Source organism: Parasteatoda tepidariorum, chromosome X2 (assembly GCF_043381705.1).
Source record: "Parasteatoda tepidariorum isolate YZ-2023 chromosome X2, CAS_Ptep_4.0, whole genome shotgun sequence".
NCBI classification, from domain to species: domain Eukaryota; kingdom Metazoa; phylum Arthropoda; class Arachnida; order Araneae; family Theridiidae; genus Parasteatoda; species Parasteatoda tepidariorum.
The window spans coordinates 20,721,564-20,738,965 of NC_092215.1; the positions used below are offsets into that span (position 1 = coordinate 20,721,564).

The 17,402-nt window shown below is 29.6% G+C and overlaps 1 protein-coding gene across 2 annotated transcripts in view; it reads left to right on the forward strand.

Annotated features, from left to right (window-relative positions):
• Positions 1–17,402, forward strand: part of LOC107455866 (uncharacterized) — a 251,210-nt gene that overhangs the window by 202,337 nt on the left and 31,471 nt on the right. For both annotated transcript variants that reach the window (XM_016073588.4, XM_071188189.1), the window contains exon 6: positions 12,676–12,821. In XM_016073588.4, the coding sequence (XP_015929074.1) occupies positions 12,676–12,821 (146 nt within the window). The remainder of the gene's footprint in view (positions 1–12,675; positions 12,822–17,402) is intronic.

The following is a 17,402-nucleotide window of genomic DNA, read 5'->3' on the forward strand; positions in this document are numbered from 1 at the left end:
ATTTAGCTTGAAATAATTGCAGTCATAAGCCATCAGACGTTCTAAACAGGTTTATTAAATGTAGGCTGGTATTGCTACAGTTGACGTCCAAGCTCCCTACGGGAGGGGAATGGACAAGACTCCGGACAATTCCGGCACAGCTTATCAGGATCACATTATGATGAAAAGGACACGCAAAACTATGCGCTCTTACGTTTTATACCAACATAGATTTGAAGTAAAAAGGCACATTCGTACATTCCTTGTAACCTTACGCATTAAGGAAAATCATTTCTGCTTCCTTATATGGTATTGAAAAAGGGAACGATTCTAAAAATAACTCTTCCCTTGAAATATAAATCTATTTATATTTCAATGGTATGTTTTCAGCCTTGAATTCCTAAAATAGATTCTCTCTACGCTTATTCTTTAACAAAGACATTTTATGAAAACGAAAGAGATTTAATTCTTTTATTAATACAAAAGTATTTACTTTTTGTATTACATATATATATATATATATATATATATAGTCAAACCCCGCTACAGTGAACTCCCGGATATAGTGAACCAAAAATGTGAAGAAGTTGGATATAATGAACTTTTTTCTGCCTTCAACTGATTTTTTTCTTCATTTTTCTTTTTGTAATAAGTTTGAAATTTCTACTTCAAAATAAACACATATACCAGAGATGCCAACTTGCTCCGGACAGCAAATATATATTTTAAAGTGGAAGTTTATAAATTGTGATTCTTGGTTTAATAAATTTAATTTAGTAGATTTTTGTCCACCACTATTTCTAAATAATTCGTAGGTTTATATGATTCACCACTTTAGAGTGCTTATTTTAATCTATACCTTTTATAGATCAGGCAAATATAGTCAATTATTAGCGCAATTTACTTTGCAGTTATTTACCGTTCTTTTAATTATTTTGGCGTGTCCGGAGCAGTTGGCATCTCTGATATACCACTGTTTAAAACCATCTATAGAGGGGAATGTAGCGATAATCATTTTTTCTTGTTTGCTTCTTTTATTTCACTTTTCAATCCCTAAACAAACCAAGCAGATGTTTCCAACCCAGGCAGATGATGCACCTATAAGGTGTCAGTGGGATCAATATCATACCTGCCAACTTTTAATCCCTTCCATTATCATTTTTCCCAGTGGTATTAAAATGGAATTAGAACTTCATTTTTAAGCAAACAAATACGTTGTATTTGAGAAAACTTAAGTTAACAACCATGGTAGTAATGCATATTATTATATGTGCTTAATTTTTGAAAGAATAGTGGTGATCAAAATCATCTAAAAATCAAGTTTATAAAAGAAAACATAGTATATACTTACTACCACTTTAAATATGAAAATAAAATCTTCCGGAAAATCCGGAAGAGTTGGCAGGTATGCAATATGCATTTTCTGTCAGAGGGAATGAGTAATTGGTTAAAGGGTTGGACACTAATATGTGTTGATAAGGCCCTCATTTCAACTCCTCTTTGCTCTCAGTTCAGTTAAAAAAAAAACTGCAAACAAGTGTCTCAAATTTAACTATGGCGACCAGTAAACGTAAAACGTTCTCCATTGATGATAAAATGGACATAATCAGAAAAATTGAAAATGGATGCAATCAAGTTGATATTTGCAGGGAATATAAACTATCCAAATCTGTAGTTTGTAACAAATGGAAAAATAGGCAATTAATTATATCTGCTCATGAAAAAAATTTCGATGGCAGAAAAAAGTTGAGAAAAGCGGACCACAAGGATGTTGAAGAAGCATTACTGAAGTGGCTCACCATTCGAAGAAGCCGCAATGTTCCAGTATCTGGACAAATGTCCATGAATTTGCTAAGCGATTTTATGAGGCAACTTTTATGTGCTTGAATGGCAGATTAGACAGGTTTAAATAGCGGAATAACAGAAATTCTGGAAAAATTATCTGAGAGTCAGGGAGTGTTTTCATATCTGATTTTGAGGATTGCTCATCACCTAAAAAATACTAATTTCTTTTTGCACGCAAGTAGTAATGAAAAGAGTAAGTAATGAAAAATAACGAACAGTAATGAAAAATAACGCATCTTTTACTACTACATAATATATTTAAGTCATTTATTTGAATAATGTGTAATAAAAGGGAGGAGTTTGGGAATCATTAGTAAAATTGCATGTGTAACGGATATAGTCAACCCCCGGTTATAGTTAGTGAACCAAAATGTCGGTCCCTTGAAGGTTCACTATAGCGGGGTTTGACTGTATATATANATATATATATATATTAACAATCTAGAATGGAATAGTTTTGTCTGCCACGAAACGCAAGTAACTGATACATAGAACATCATATAGACCGACGTTACTTAAGTTCTAACAATTTTTTTAAATTATTTGTTTGGATTCAAATCAATTCTGCTCTAGTTTACTGCCATTGAAAGAAATAATTCGAGACTTCACAGATTTCATAGTAGTTGGAGTCTCTGAGAACAAGGTTGTTTCAATCTTTAAACTGAAACTTTCATATTTCGTAGAAAATAACAGTCTTTAACCCTTTGGGGACGGGTGATTCAGAAAAGCATTCGTACAAAATCAGAATCAGGATGTAATTAAATAAAAAACGGTAACTTAAATGTAGTAGTTTCTAATTTGACAAACTTACTTTGCTTTTACTTTAATTATTGTTAGTTTAATCATCTATATAATCAATGTTAATTCAAAGTATAACTAAATAGTTTTATTTTGAACAAAGTAATGGTGAATTAAATAAATCAAATAATTATAACTCCGCCCACCAATAAACTACTAAAGAATTACTTTGATTACCAATTTTATCTTTTTACCCTGGTTGATACGATTTTATGCTGTCACGTATTTGTGACAGTCGGCGCGAAAGGGTTAACAGTCTGATGAAGGCAACAATTTTTAGATTTTCCATGTAGCTCAACATAGCAGTTAAGCATACTTTCAATATCTTGTTTGATTGTTATTTTTGGATTAAGCGTTATTTTCTACGACAACTTTAATGAATATGTTTTTATTAAAATATTGGTAATAAATGATAGCACAGTTTTTTTTTTAATAAAATTTACATAACTGTTAACAAACATGCCAATCCGGTAGTATTAGTTCTTCGCAATTTATAACCCTTTGCCTACTAACGGGACTCATTTGTCCCAACAAATGTTTTAAAATTACTAATGGACAGATGTATCCCACCATTAAGTACGGCTGGAACATATATGTTCCAGCCTCTAAATTGATAACCGCTTGTCAGAAAAATCCCAAATACTAAATTTGCCTTATTTGTGACCTGTTTTGTCCTTTTGAATAATAAACGGGACAAAAATATCATTTTTTAAAATTCGTAGTCAAAGGGATAAAGTGATTGCGATGTAAAAAATTAAGGCTAAGTTTAAATTATTTTACATTTGCTAAACTCCGATCTTTCAAGTTGTGCCAAGAGATTCGTCATGTAAAATCTTCCTAAACATTTGGTGCGAAAAGAAAATTTTTTATACAGCTGACAGTTCTAGTTTAAATACCTGAAATTTTAAAATCATGCTACGGGATTGTTATATTTATGTAATAATGCTTCTGAAATAACAATAGAATTAAAAAAAGAAAACAGCTATTACCTTCCTGCGCTCTTTTTGGTGAGTTCAAATTTTACATGGGTAAAAATTATACTTCATTTCGGAAAGCTAAAACCCCAATCTTTCAATTTACGCCAACAGACTTTCCATGTAAAATCTTCCAAAGCATTTGGTGTGAAAAGAAAATTGTTTATGGAGAGTTCAACTTTTGTATTATGTAAGAAAACGGTGCCATGTTTCTAAAATAAATTCCATCTTAAAAATGAAACGTAATAACAAAGTACAAATTTCTTTTCCGTTAATATCATAATTAATAAAATAATTTATTAAAAAAGCACAACCTTAATCCTTTCGTGCCGACTGTCACAAATACGTGCCAGCATAAAACCGTATCAATCAGGGCAAAAATATAAAACTGGTAATCAAAGTACTTCTTTAGCAATTTATTTGTGGGCGGAGTTAAAATTGTTTGATTTATTTAATTTACCATTACTTTGCTCAAAACAAAACTATTTAGTTACACTTTGAATTAACATTGATTATATCAATGATTAAACTAACAATAATTAAAGTAAAAGCAAAGTAAGTCTGTCAAATTAGCAACGACTACATTTAAGTTACCGTTTTTTATTTAATTACAACTTGATTCTGATTTTGTACGAATGCTTTTCTGAATCACCCGTTCCCAAGGGGTTAATTATCCCTAAGTTTAACAAAAATTTTAAAAATAATAATAAATAAATAAAAATTGGAAGAATTCGCAGCTATGATAAGTTGCTCACACGCAGGAAAGAGTGAGATTAGATCGCATTTTTTCATTATTTAATATTTCTTTTCCTAAAATACCTATAGCAAGCATGTTAAATATTTATTAAACCGAATGACAATAAACTAGCAATGAACAAAAGCTCTTAAAATTTAGTGTTAAACTAAAAACCTTGAGGCAAATATTGCCTGCCCTCTTATACGCTAATGGCTTTCATCACAGAAACTAAGACATGATAAATAATTAACTTCAAAATAATATGAATAAAAATCCTTTATATTTATTTTTTTTTTTAAATCTCTCTTACCTAAATATTTACCAAAAGACCATATCCCAATCGAACGCAATGGAATTTACTTTAATCACCACTCCATTTGTAACCACTTTAATTGATTTCTTCGTTAACGCGGAAGAGATTCTTTCTCTTAAATAACATCATTCATCGGTATTTACCACATTTTGTTTTCCACCATAATACTCATTGAGTAATTTAAACGCCTTTCTTCATTAACTGATTGCCTAAAAGAAAAAGAAAAAAAACCTCACTGATTAAGTTTTCGAAAGAAAAAAACATGCGAAATATTGACAACACATTAATCACCGTGTGTTGTTGCTCCACTGACAATGCAACGAAAACTTCTTTCACCTTGCTCTGCAAACCGTGCTAATTATGGTATTTTACTCAGTCAAAACAGTTGTCAGGGTTGTCAACGTTGACAACCTTGCGTGCCGTTAGCTGCTAGTTAATTATCGGAGTAGGTTAATTTCTTCTTAAACTTATGTTAAACCTGCGACCGAGGTGGTGGGGAGGGGAAAATACTGCCACAAAAAGACAACATAATATTCTTGGCAGGAAAAAGATTCTTTCTGTGATATAATGAATTATTTTGCGAACTGAATATGCAGTAAACGATTTTTGGCGTGATTTTAAGATAAATATTTATTATTATTTTTAAAGTAGTGAATTTAATTCATTTCATTAATGTTTACAAATTATTTCAAATATAAATGAAAAATAGGTAGTTTATTTTATATTTTATTAAGATAAAAATTTGCTTGAGTGATTTCCTGAAACCAGATTCAATATTTTGCCAGGCTGGTACGTTTTTTTGACAGGGCAGGCATGCAGAGTCGCCAACTTGCTCCGGACAGCGAATGAATATTTTCCAGTATTAGTGTTTTAATGTAAGATCCTTGGTTTAGTAAATTCGATTTCTATTGTTTTTACTCACCAAGACTTGTAAATAATTCAAAATCTTTTGAAATACGTTGCTTTATTGCTGTTTTGTCGTGTTGAGACTTTTAAAAAGTTGGCAGAACTAACCGAAAATCTTTATATTGTAGTTTTTTTAAAAATTATTACGTCGTGTATAGATCAGTTGGCAACTTTGGGCGCATAAGGGAAATGAGTATAGTGATTTTGTATTTTTCGTTATCGTACGTGTTATCCCTGACTATATAATATACATACATAATTTTATTGAATATTACAATATAATATATAATAATGCACACATAATAATACTCAAATACATAATTTATAGTAATATGCATATATTATACCCCATATATGTCGTTAACAGTTAGTTAACCCTTTGACGGTCAGGGAAATCAGCAGTTTTCGTTTCATTAATTCGCGCAGTATTACGAGCAAACAGTAGTCGAAAGTGGCAGCTATTTTTCACTGCTGTTCTACCGAAAATGTCACCCTTCTCTGGCGATGCCAACTGCTCCGCTTTCTGGAATTGTTATAATTTCGTTGGAGATGGACAGTTACGCCTACTTTTTAATAGAGTAACCAGTAGACTGTTGCTTTAACGTTGCATTTTATATGATACTTATAGTTGTTGATATTTAGTGGTGAAAAAATTACTTAAAAGGAAAAATACTAAACTGAAAGTAACTTGACTTTCGCTATCACTAGGAAATACTATTTTACATAGCGGAGTAAGTTGGCTTTTCTGGATGCGGTAGATAGCTCGCCTCACGCGTTTAAAAATTAAAGTATTCGTAGTACATAAATAACAGTTTTTACGTACTTTTCGTTTTAAACACAGTCAATGCAGAATAATTATGGCGAACGAGCTCAGGTCGTCAGCGCGCATTGGGGAAAAATTTCACTACCCGAGTAGTGCTCGTTACTAACCATTATGGTAGAAATGTTGCTCCCGAGCGGAACTTGTTTGCGCGCATTATGAGGCACGATTCGATTGCGAGCTGAACTCGTTCATAACCGTCAAAGGGTTAATTATCGGAGTAGGTTAATTCCATCTTAAACTTATGTTTAACCTGTGACCGAAATAGTAGGGAGGGAAAAATACTGCCACAAAAACGACTACATTATGTTCATGATAGGAAAAAGATTCTTTCTGTAATATAATTAATTATTTTCCGTACTGAATATGCAGTAAACGATTTTTGGCGTGATTTTAAGATAAATATTTTATATTACTTTAAAAGTAATGAAATTAATTCGCTTCATTAAAATTTAAAAATTATCTTAAATATAAATAAAAAATAGGTACTTTATTTTTATGTTTCATTGAGATAAAAAAAATTGTTTGAGTGATTTCTTGAAAATAGATCCAGTCATTTTCCCGACAGCTCATATGCCCGACATGTACGTTTTCTCGACATGTACATTTGGCTGGTAATTTAATTTTGATGTGTACATTTGCCCGAAAATTTACTTTCCTGACGGTCCCAAAAGACAGTCACATAACTAAAATTAGAATAGTTTGGTTATTTTTCGTTATCGTATATATAATATTGCTTGCTATTGTTTTTAAGACTTATATCAATTATTATGTTTCAAGTAAAAGGATTGGTTATGCTTTGTATTGGTATGCGCAGACTAAAATAAAAAACAACGTCAATAAATCACAAATGAACGTACATAAATTGTCATACTATAGTTTCAGTTCTATAAACAAGAACCTTCCTTAGTGTCTAAACGTCATATGAAGGTAGAGAAGTAGAAACACGTGTAAAGTTCCTTTGTTCCTATTGGTAAAACCAGTTAACACGTGTTTGTTTCTATCTCTATTTGGCGTTTAGACAACAATGAAGGTTCTACTTTAAATAGAACTGAAACTATAGTCTGTCAATTTATGTACTTTTATATGTATTTTATTCACGTTGTTTTTTTTTAAATTTTAATTATACTATTGTACTATAGTCAAAATAGACTATAATAGGATCACTTGGAATAAGAATCTGAAGGACGCATAGTTTTTCCTTCTTTCAAAAAGATTTCAGGATAATTCACATTTAATGGGAGGCAAGATAAAAATGACTTGCTGAATCAAATTGCGAAATGTTACTAGTTATATTTTTAAAAAAAAGTTTAATTGCGACAGTCCTAATAGGCGTTAAGATAACATTGCGTCTGTCGAATCAAAACTATACTTATTGAATCAGTCGTTTAAATGAGAAGGTGGCTGTATTGGAGGGTTGTTCTAAGGAACGTAGTATTTTTCAGAAATTAATTATTAATTCAATCAATTATATCTCTCAATCAATTAGGGTTTTCGTAATTTTTTGTCGGGTAAATGCACTGTCAAATTTATGAGTCGTCAGGCAAACAAACGTGTCTAGCAAACGTACCTGTTCTGAAAACAAGCTGTCTGGCAAACGTATCTGTCGGGAAAATGATCTGTTTACCTATCGTAACTATTGAGAAAATAAGTTATCAGAGGAACGGAGTTGGGTAATCGAATGTCGGGAAAAATGTACAGACCCTTAGAAACCAACACCATTTTCAGCTTAGAATAAATGTTCACTGATATTTAGAGATTATCAGAAATTCCAAGTAAAAAATTGTTTTTTTTTTATGCTTTATTGAGATAAAGAAAATCTGTTTGAATGATTTGTGAATAAAAAGGAAACATTACACCATTTTCAATTTGAATGAATTGGAAGCTACAAACTTTAAAAATATTTGCAAAAGTGAATCAATGCAAAGTGAAAGTGAACACCTTGTAAGATGTATAAAGAAGTTCGATCAAAATAAAATTTGAAGTATTTACGGAGATTTCATCAGCAATGTAGATATTTTGTATAAAATACTGTTCTTTTTAACAGCAAGTCTTATTATTCTACAAAATTCCAATTGAATGTAAAAATAAATTTTTCTCTCAGTATGCAAAATTTGAGTATTTAAATCCTCTAATTTATTCATTGTTTACCGATATGACAGAAGATTCTATTTCTTTATTTTTATACTTATTCAAATGTTCTCATTGGTGCTAACAATAAAGTGCGAAAATAACTTGGTATAGGCATAGACTAATAGAAGCATTTCATGGTATATTATTCAATTTGAGATGTTTTTAATATTGATTAACGGAAAAAATAAAGATATTTTATTCAGTGGCTGAGCTTTTTTCAAGATGATCTCAGCACTTGTACCAAACAGAATAAAATGTCTTGTATTTTTTTTTCTAACCTTCTCATATATATGCCTTTATATCTTGTGCTAAGTTAATTAGTTTAAAGTTTACATTTGCTTCTTTTTAGCTTTTAATTCAGTTATATATATTCCATTTGAATTTTCATAGTTTACCAAATATCGTGTTTTACTTTTAAAAATTTTCAGGGCCTGGGTTGTCATGATCTGAAAAAAGATGAACTTTGGTAAATAATTTTTCGCAAAACTTCTGAAAACTTCTATTTGACAGGTTGGACAAAAAGAATTAAACATTTCTAAAATATCACTATTCCAAACCCGTCAACTTTTATTACTTCCGGGGAACTGTTTTCCAAGTTGTAGTGAAAGATTAATTAAAATGCAATTCCAGATAAAATTAACTTTTCACAATTGCTATGGCTTACACTTATTTTCATTTCTATAACTTGCTTTTATATATGAGAATGATTTATTTGCATTTAATTGTAGACAAAATCATATTAAATTAAATTTATAAATACAAGAATCAAAAAGAAATTTATACAATTCATTATCACTCTAAATATAAAAATGAAATACTACGGACAATCCACAGATATGACAGTTATGCTCTGAGCATACCTGCCATCCTCAACACCTTCCAATTGAAACTCATTATAGTGGTAGCGATATAACATTTGATTCAACAAATTAGAGCAACCATTGCTTTAACTATGCAAACACTTATTGGAATTCCGTAACATTTAATATGTATGGTAGAAGCGTAAAATGTGTTAATAATGCAATACGCTTTCTGTGACATTTAAGAGTTCTTCGCTATGATGATGTGTGGCATTTTATATTTTATTTTATAACCGTCGTTGAATAGCAGACCCAATGCTCAATTTCGTAGCCTTGTAATTTTGAACCCAATCCAGAAGACCATGGGAACTCTTGGATCAGGTATTGGGAGAAGTCTGGCTTCGTGGAGGACTTTCTGAGGGAACTAACCCGAAATTGCGTTATAAGGAGAGGTAAACCACAAAAAGGTCCCTCGGTTAGCCTGACGGCAAGGGGATTCTACCATATGAACCATTTACCATTTGAGGATATTTTACGTTAGTAATGTGGTCGGTGAGATGGGTGTGAAATTCGTATCTCTGAGATTCGATAATGGTTCACCTCAATGGGAGGCTAGTTACCTATCCCCTTTAAGCCATTTTCCTTAATTTAATAGATTTTTTTTCTAAAAATGAAGAAAACACAATGGAGGCGACCATCGGGAAAATTCTTAATAAAAGGTGATATCAAGCGTTTGCAGATGTATGATTTCATGTAAATTTTCAAGTGAGAGGAAATTTCAAAACTATTTTAAGTAGCGATGTGTAACCTTAGCTACCACTTATTGATTTTTTTCCAGGTAGAAGCAACTGTGATCAGGCAGTAACTTATATCTTTAAATTCCAATATATCCCATCAATTTTTATAAAACTCACAGCAATTATACTTATCTGGAGTATCATGAAAATTGAACAATTGTGCAATATTAAAATTAAACAATAATCAATTTATCGTAGTGCAAATTTAAAGGCAACAAGAATATTTCCGATAGTATATAGAATATTTATTCCGATCATATTAGAATATATATGAGAATATTTATTATATCTTTAAGTTCCAATATATCCCATCAAGTTTTATAAAACGCACGGCAACTATATTTATCCGGAGTAACATGAAAATAGAACAATTGTGCAAAATAAAAATTAAACAATAATCAATTTATCTCAGTGAAAATTCAAATGTACCAAGAATATTTCCGATTGACTAATCAAGAAAATAATAAAAATAATTATATACAATATTTATCTTTTAGTCAATTAACTATTTCAAGCGAATCATTAAAGAAATATTCATGTACTATTTCATGTACACAATTCAATTATATACTTCATGTAATAGTCATGTGCATAAGCATGAACTTATATTAAAACAGTCAACATTTCAACACAAATTAAAAGAACTAAAGGTAGGTTTAATTTTTTTTTATTTAAAATGATATTTTACTCTCTACTCGAGAAAGATAGCGTTAAAGGTGAGTTTAAATTTCTTATCATGCATGTTTCTCCATTAAATATGTGCAATTTATTGAAAAAATTTCTTCAATTTTTATAATACAGAGGTATGTATTTTTTTCCCCACAAATTGTTCGAACTATACGAAATCAAACTTATTATTATATTATTCATATGTTGCACTTTAACTCTGTAGATTGTTCTTTTTAATTCAGATTTAGTGACCTAACTAACCTTTTACCTTTCATTTACATTTTCAGTCATACTGCTCGATTATTTGCTTGCAATACAGTAATGCTTGAAATGTATCTATTATATTTTTGTCATCATCATTAAGATATAGCTGAGTGTATGACACTTTTCGTTGTTTTTTTTTAATGTCATGTATTACTAGTATTTATTTTTAGCAAATTGTACACTGTAATTTTTTAATGAACAGTTAAAGGACTTATATAAAAAATGTGTGATTTTCTTCTAAGTTTCATATTTTTTTCGCAAAGTTTATAAACTTAGGTAGTTATTAAATCATAACGTTATGAAGATTTTTATGTGCAGAGCGTAGCCGTTTCATGTAAATTACCAAACACCGTCTAGACGTTTAAATTGTTTAAACAAAATTGTTCGAAACATTATCCTAAGTTTTGAAGTAGATTACAAAAATTTACAACATAGAGCACTATTATCTGAGGAAAACAATGTTAAAAGAAAACAACATTGTTTATGGAAAAAACGTGGCAAAGTCTGAGTGCACATACTTCATATAATGGTCGTACATGCTGCAGAGAACATTATTTACTTTCTTATCAGGAGCAAATAAGTTGACGAATTCCGCAGTTTATTTTTAAAACTTAGCCAAAGAAACTGCTAAACAGAAAGCAGAAAACCATAATTTTCCGACTTCGTCCATTTTTGTAATTAAATTCTTGAATTGATAGAGTGTAGCTATTACCTGAAAATTACCATAGTCAAGGAGTTCAAATTGTTAAAACACAGTTGTCTAAATCATTATTCAAAGTTTTAAAGTAGATTATTAACATTTCCAGCAGAGAGCACTGTTATCAGAGGAAAACAATTAAACAACGTTCAAGGAAGACCCCATTGTTTACGGAAAAAACGTGACAAAATCTGAGTGTATTTCCCTTATCTAATTGTCGTACGTGTAGCGGAAAGCATAGTTTTATGTTTTTTTCTTGTCAAAAGCGAACAATATGGCGAAATTTGCTACTTATATTGAAAATATATGAAAAAACTCTTGTTTACTAAGCAGAACGCAGAGAACCATAACTTTCCCACTCCTTCCATTTTTGTAATTAAATTTTTAAATTGTGGTTCATTTCGGACAATCAGTAAATTGGATAAGATTTTTAGTCGCCATTTCGGAGTTTATTAAACTATTCTATTTTATACGGAACAAACAAACGTTCAAAAATTTAGCTTGTTTTCTGTCACAAACTTACTTATAAATCAAAACTTTTTAACTTAAATTTGGTTGATATTGCAAAGTAAAAAGAGAAAATATAAAACAGTCCCATTAAACTCAATAAAAAATTATATATTTCAGAACAGTATATTGCGTAAATTTGCACTTTATTTTAGGTATCTAGTTGTTACACTTGATTATGTAGAAATATTCTTCGTGATTTAGAAATTTTTAAAACTTGATATAACAAAATCTGCTCAAAATTTACTCTTTTAGATCTAAATATCATTAAATATTATAAAATGTTTTGTTCTAAAATAGATATAAATGGATAATTTGAAATTAGAAAGTACCTTAATATTTAGAAATCAATAATCATATTCTAGTTCTTAGTGTTATGTAAAAGTTATTTTTAATTTCAAATATTAGTAACTAATATTAAATCTTCATTTTAACAGTTCCTTATCTAGGTCCTGGACAAGATGGCCCAAAAATTGAAGGTACCAGTCCAAGGTATGAAATTGGAGACTTAGTAGATGTTAATTGCACATCCGCTCCAGCTAGGAGTAATGCTCTTCTTAAATGGTTTATAAACGATAAGGAAGTAAGAAAATTTTTTATTCCTTTCATAATATTTGTAATTAACTTACTATATTCACTAATTTAATTTTTTCCTATGTTGTAATCATGGTGTTACCACAAAAGTTGTATTGTATTTTCCTTTGAGCTAAATAGTTATTAACCCTTTGCACTCGAAGCTCTTTCAGCTGTTAAAAAAATGAAAGCAACCACTACAATTACGAAAGATTTTTTTACAAACTTGCCTTATAGTAAATACCCATCACCCCCTACATCAAAAAGCCTCCACACGGTCTTTTACAAGTAGTCCGCGCAGAAAGTGAACCAGTTGTGCGCATGAACCCAAAACCTTTCATAAAAGTAATTGAGAGAAATTTATCATATATATTTGAGAATTGAATCTGTAGTGGTTGACAAGTGAATAAGGCTAACCAATAATATTCATAAATAAAACAAATTTTCAGTCATATATTTGCTACCACTTTCTTATTTTAACTAAATTTTGTATTAAATGACTCGTTCGGAAAGTGGATATCGTTTGCAGTGGTCTGATCGGACTACCTATAAAAAATCGTGTGGTGGTTTTCAGTTATAGGCAGGGGTGAAAGCGAGACGGAAAAGAGGAAAGGCTGGTAGTAAAACCATTTCAGTTATAGCTAGTTTTGGGGAGGAGTTTACTTATTCTTTTTTTAAATTTTTCAACAATATCTACTTTATCTTGGAAGAGAAGCAGATTTATATATATGCCAGAATTATAAAAGAAATCTTTATAGTTACAGATATTTAATTTTTTTCGAAAAAAATGCTGGAATGAAATGTTTTACGTACCAGGTTTTTCTCTTTTCCGTCTTGCTATATAAGGGCTTTCACCCATGGTTATAGGAGGCTATGTTTGTACCCTGCAACAATTGTGGAATTTCCGTAGTTTTAGAAAATATTTTTTGTAGTGGAAGCGCAGGTAACTACTGATATTTTGATAAATTATAATTAAAAGAATTTGTCCACGACTACATATAAATAATATAAACAAGAATAAAAAAGGTCAGTGGACTTTTTCAGGGGGTGCCAACTTTCAAAACTTTTTATACAACTTTGTTCTAGTGGTAGTTAATTTGGTGTTTTAATATATTATTATTTATTCCTGTAAACTTATTTTCCACTCCACTGTATACAATATAATATCAAATGAACTGAATATTATATAAAAATTATAGCTTATTAATATAATAACAGTTATAAAATAAATAAATTATTATAAAAAAAAGGCATGATCTTTCAAATTTTATGCTAGCAGTTTTCCATGTAAAATTTTCCGAAATATTTTCTGGTGAAAGAAGAATTGTTTACTTAGATTTAGTATGGAAGTGATTCCATTATTTTACTATCGTTTCAAAGTATTTTCATCCTTTTTTTTCAATTATACTTAAATGAAAAATGCTGGGATTTAAAATAAATGCGATTATGTGATTAATCAGTGTGTCTACAATCTGTAATAATTTCAATTATGCACATTTTGATCTAGTTTAAAATGATCAAAAGCTTTTATCATAGCATAATTTTTTCAAAATCACGATTTTATTTTTTTTAAAAAAAACATCTTCTTCATAGACTTGCCACTTTTCAATTAAATAAAATTATAACTTCGATTTAATTCATGGATAAATTTATAATTATTTGATGAGTTGACTATTTTCTCCTTTAATTAAAATAAATTTAATAAAGCATCTTTAAAAAATGTATTTCCTTAACTCAATACAAGATTGAACATAAAGGAAGTATTTTTAAAAGTTTTAAAATTAGAAAATAAATATTTCTAAAATTGAGGACAAGGGTTTAATGCAAATTTGAGTAATTTATTTTAAATTTTTAAAGTCAAGCTATTCAATAGGTATATAAAGAATTTTTTAAAAAAATAATTCTAACCATTTCGATAACAGTGGAACATAATAATTAAATGATACCAAAAACACTAAATTCACTTATTCAATAAGATGTGCATTTCATCTATTAAAACCTAAAACAGGTTGAAAGGAGAAAAAAAAACAAATTTTAAATGAAATATGCACAAAGTCTTATAAAAGCAAATTAAAACTACAATATATATTGTTTTATTTGTCAAATATATTTTATATTGTTATAAGTTTTATTAATTATTACAATTTAAATTATTTAATTATGATTTAGAAAGTTTCTAACATAGTTTAATCTTGAGGAAATATTTTCAAAGTTTAATGCTAAATCAATGAAATTAAAATGAAAAAGATGTCGTACAAAAAAAAGTTATGATAAACATATTTAAATAATATGTGAAGAATCATAAAAATGCTACAAAATTGATATCCAAATATTAATTTTAATAATCAGCAAACATTTTTTCAAATGAAAGCAAATATTTAATCCTATCAAAATAAAAGATTTCCATTAAAAATAAAAGTTGTAAGTAAAGAATTACAATATTTATAATTTCAATTATTCTAAAATGGTTTGTATTGTTCAAAATAGTTAAAAATAATTAAATATAATCTATGTTAACTAAAATATGAGCATTTCCGCCTTAGGGTTTATATTAAATGAACAAAGGATAGTTTAAAACCAACAAAGACAGAATCTTTAAATTAATTGAAAACATGAATTAAGGTCAGTAAAATCAATGTTTACATTAAAGTCTGGAGACAGTTTGACTAAGAAATTGTCTGGTGTTTTATTTAATTTACACACTTAAGTTTTCTTTTTTTTACATGCAGTTATTTAAACATAGATGCATAAAATTGTTGAATTGTTTTGCATTTATTGCGGCTTAAAGTTACTTTAATACAAGCATTTATTGAAGGATTCTTAAGAATTGTCAACACCAAAAAGTAACAAAGACAGTTTACTTTCTCTGAAAACATTGTAGGAATGAAATATTCTTTCTACATGTCTTTTATCTAATCAAGATAAAGTAACAGATTTGTGATAGTGATACTTAGCAGTATTAATATCAAATTCGCTTTTGTTTGGCTCTCTCTGTAGTCAGACTTAATATGTCAGACTAATATTAAAAAAAATTCTGCGAACACAAAATCACAATTAAAAAATTTTCTTCACGCATTAATTAACTCCTGCAACTAGTTTCAACTCTTTTGTCGCCACCTCAATTTGGGAAATTCGTTTGAAAATTTGGCGAAATTCGTTTTAACTTTTTTAAAAATGTTGCTCCAAAGAGATGAGTTATGCGCGAAAATACTTTTTAAATAATTGAAAAAATGCCTGAAATTTGAGCAAAAAAAATGTGGGAAGGATTTATTTACAGAATGTTATCAACATTTTTGGTAAAAATATTGATGCGATATTTCGTTTAGTTATTTGAATCGCGTAAATACGAATCTCGATATTTGATTTTTAAAATCACGCGAGTATGAATTCCGATGTATAAATATATATATATATATTNTCGACTATTTATCTTTATATTTTTTATATATATATATATATATATATATATATACATACATAACTAAACGTATCAACGTATCGCATTGTAATCTTAAATGTATTATTGTTTTCCTCCTACCCCGCCCTACGCATCAGAAATGCAGAAATGTGGAGGAACACTTACATTTTTCTCGAGTGAATTTAAAAAATCCTGATGACGAAAGTATTATGAAATTGCATAAAAATTGTAACTTGTAGAGAGTAATCAATTGTAGATCTGAAATCAGCGATGTAAAGATATCTAAGATCCATTCAACAATATTATTCAACGGAAAATAATAATGATAAGAAATCCCCTGTGTTACAAACCATTATATAATATTAGTGATTATTGTATGATCATGATATTGCCCACTTACCATTTATGCGAAAATACGTCAATAGATTTAATAGTTTACAAGCTGTGATTGTTTGGAAAAAAATATCAAAATTAAAATTTGCACTCCTTTTACACTAAATCACTCTGAATTTTAAATTATTACTTTTATCGACATACTCTAGGTTTAGTTTGATTTAGATTTAAAAGCACATAGGAAGCAAAATTTAACTTGCATAGTCAAAAATATTAGGTGCAAAAATTGGTGGAAATTAATAAATTTTATTTTTTCTTCTAAAGTGTGTATTCTGAAACCCTTTCTGATTTATCAACTATCTGTCTCATTAATTTTTTTTGCCTTTCATTTTCGATTGAGCTTAACCTTTCTGGGACGAGTGATTTTTGACAGGCTTATTTTTGCTTTCACTTTAAATCTGACACATCCAATCCATGTTTGTTAAAAGTATAACTATATAATTTTTAATTTGAAATAAGTTGAGCCGTGATGGCTCAGAGGATGGAGCGTTCGCCTTCGAATGATGTGAGCCGGGCTCGAATCCCATCAATGGCTGGTCGATACGAATTCCGCATCTAGTTTGCACCGATCACATTGTTGACGTAAAATATCCTCAGTGGTAGACGGATCATGGGTTAGAGGCCCCTTGCCGTCAGGTTGACCGTGGGAAATTTTAGTGGTTTTCCCCCTCCATGTGACGCAAATGAGGGTTAGTTGAATCAAAAAGTCCTCCAGGATTGCAAATTTCTCTCAATACTTGATCCAGAAGTTCCCTCGTCTTCTGGATTGAGTTCAAAACT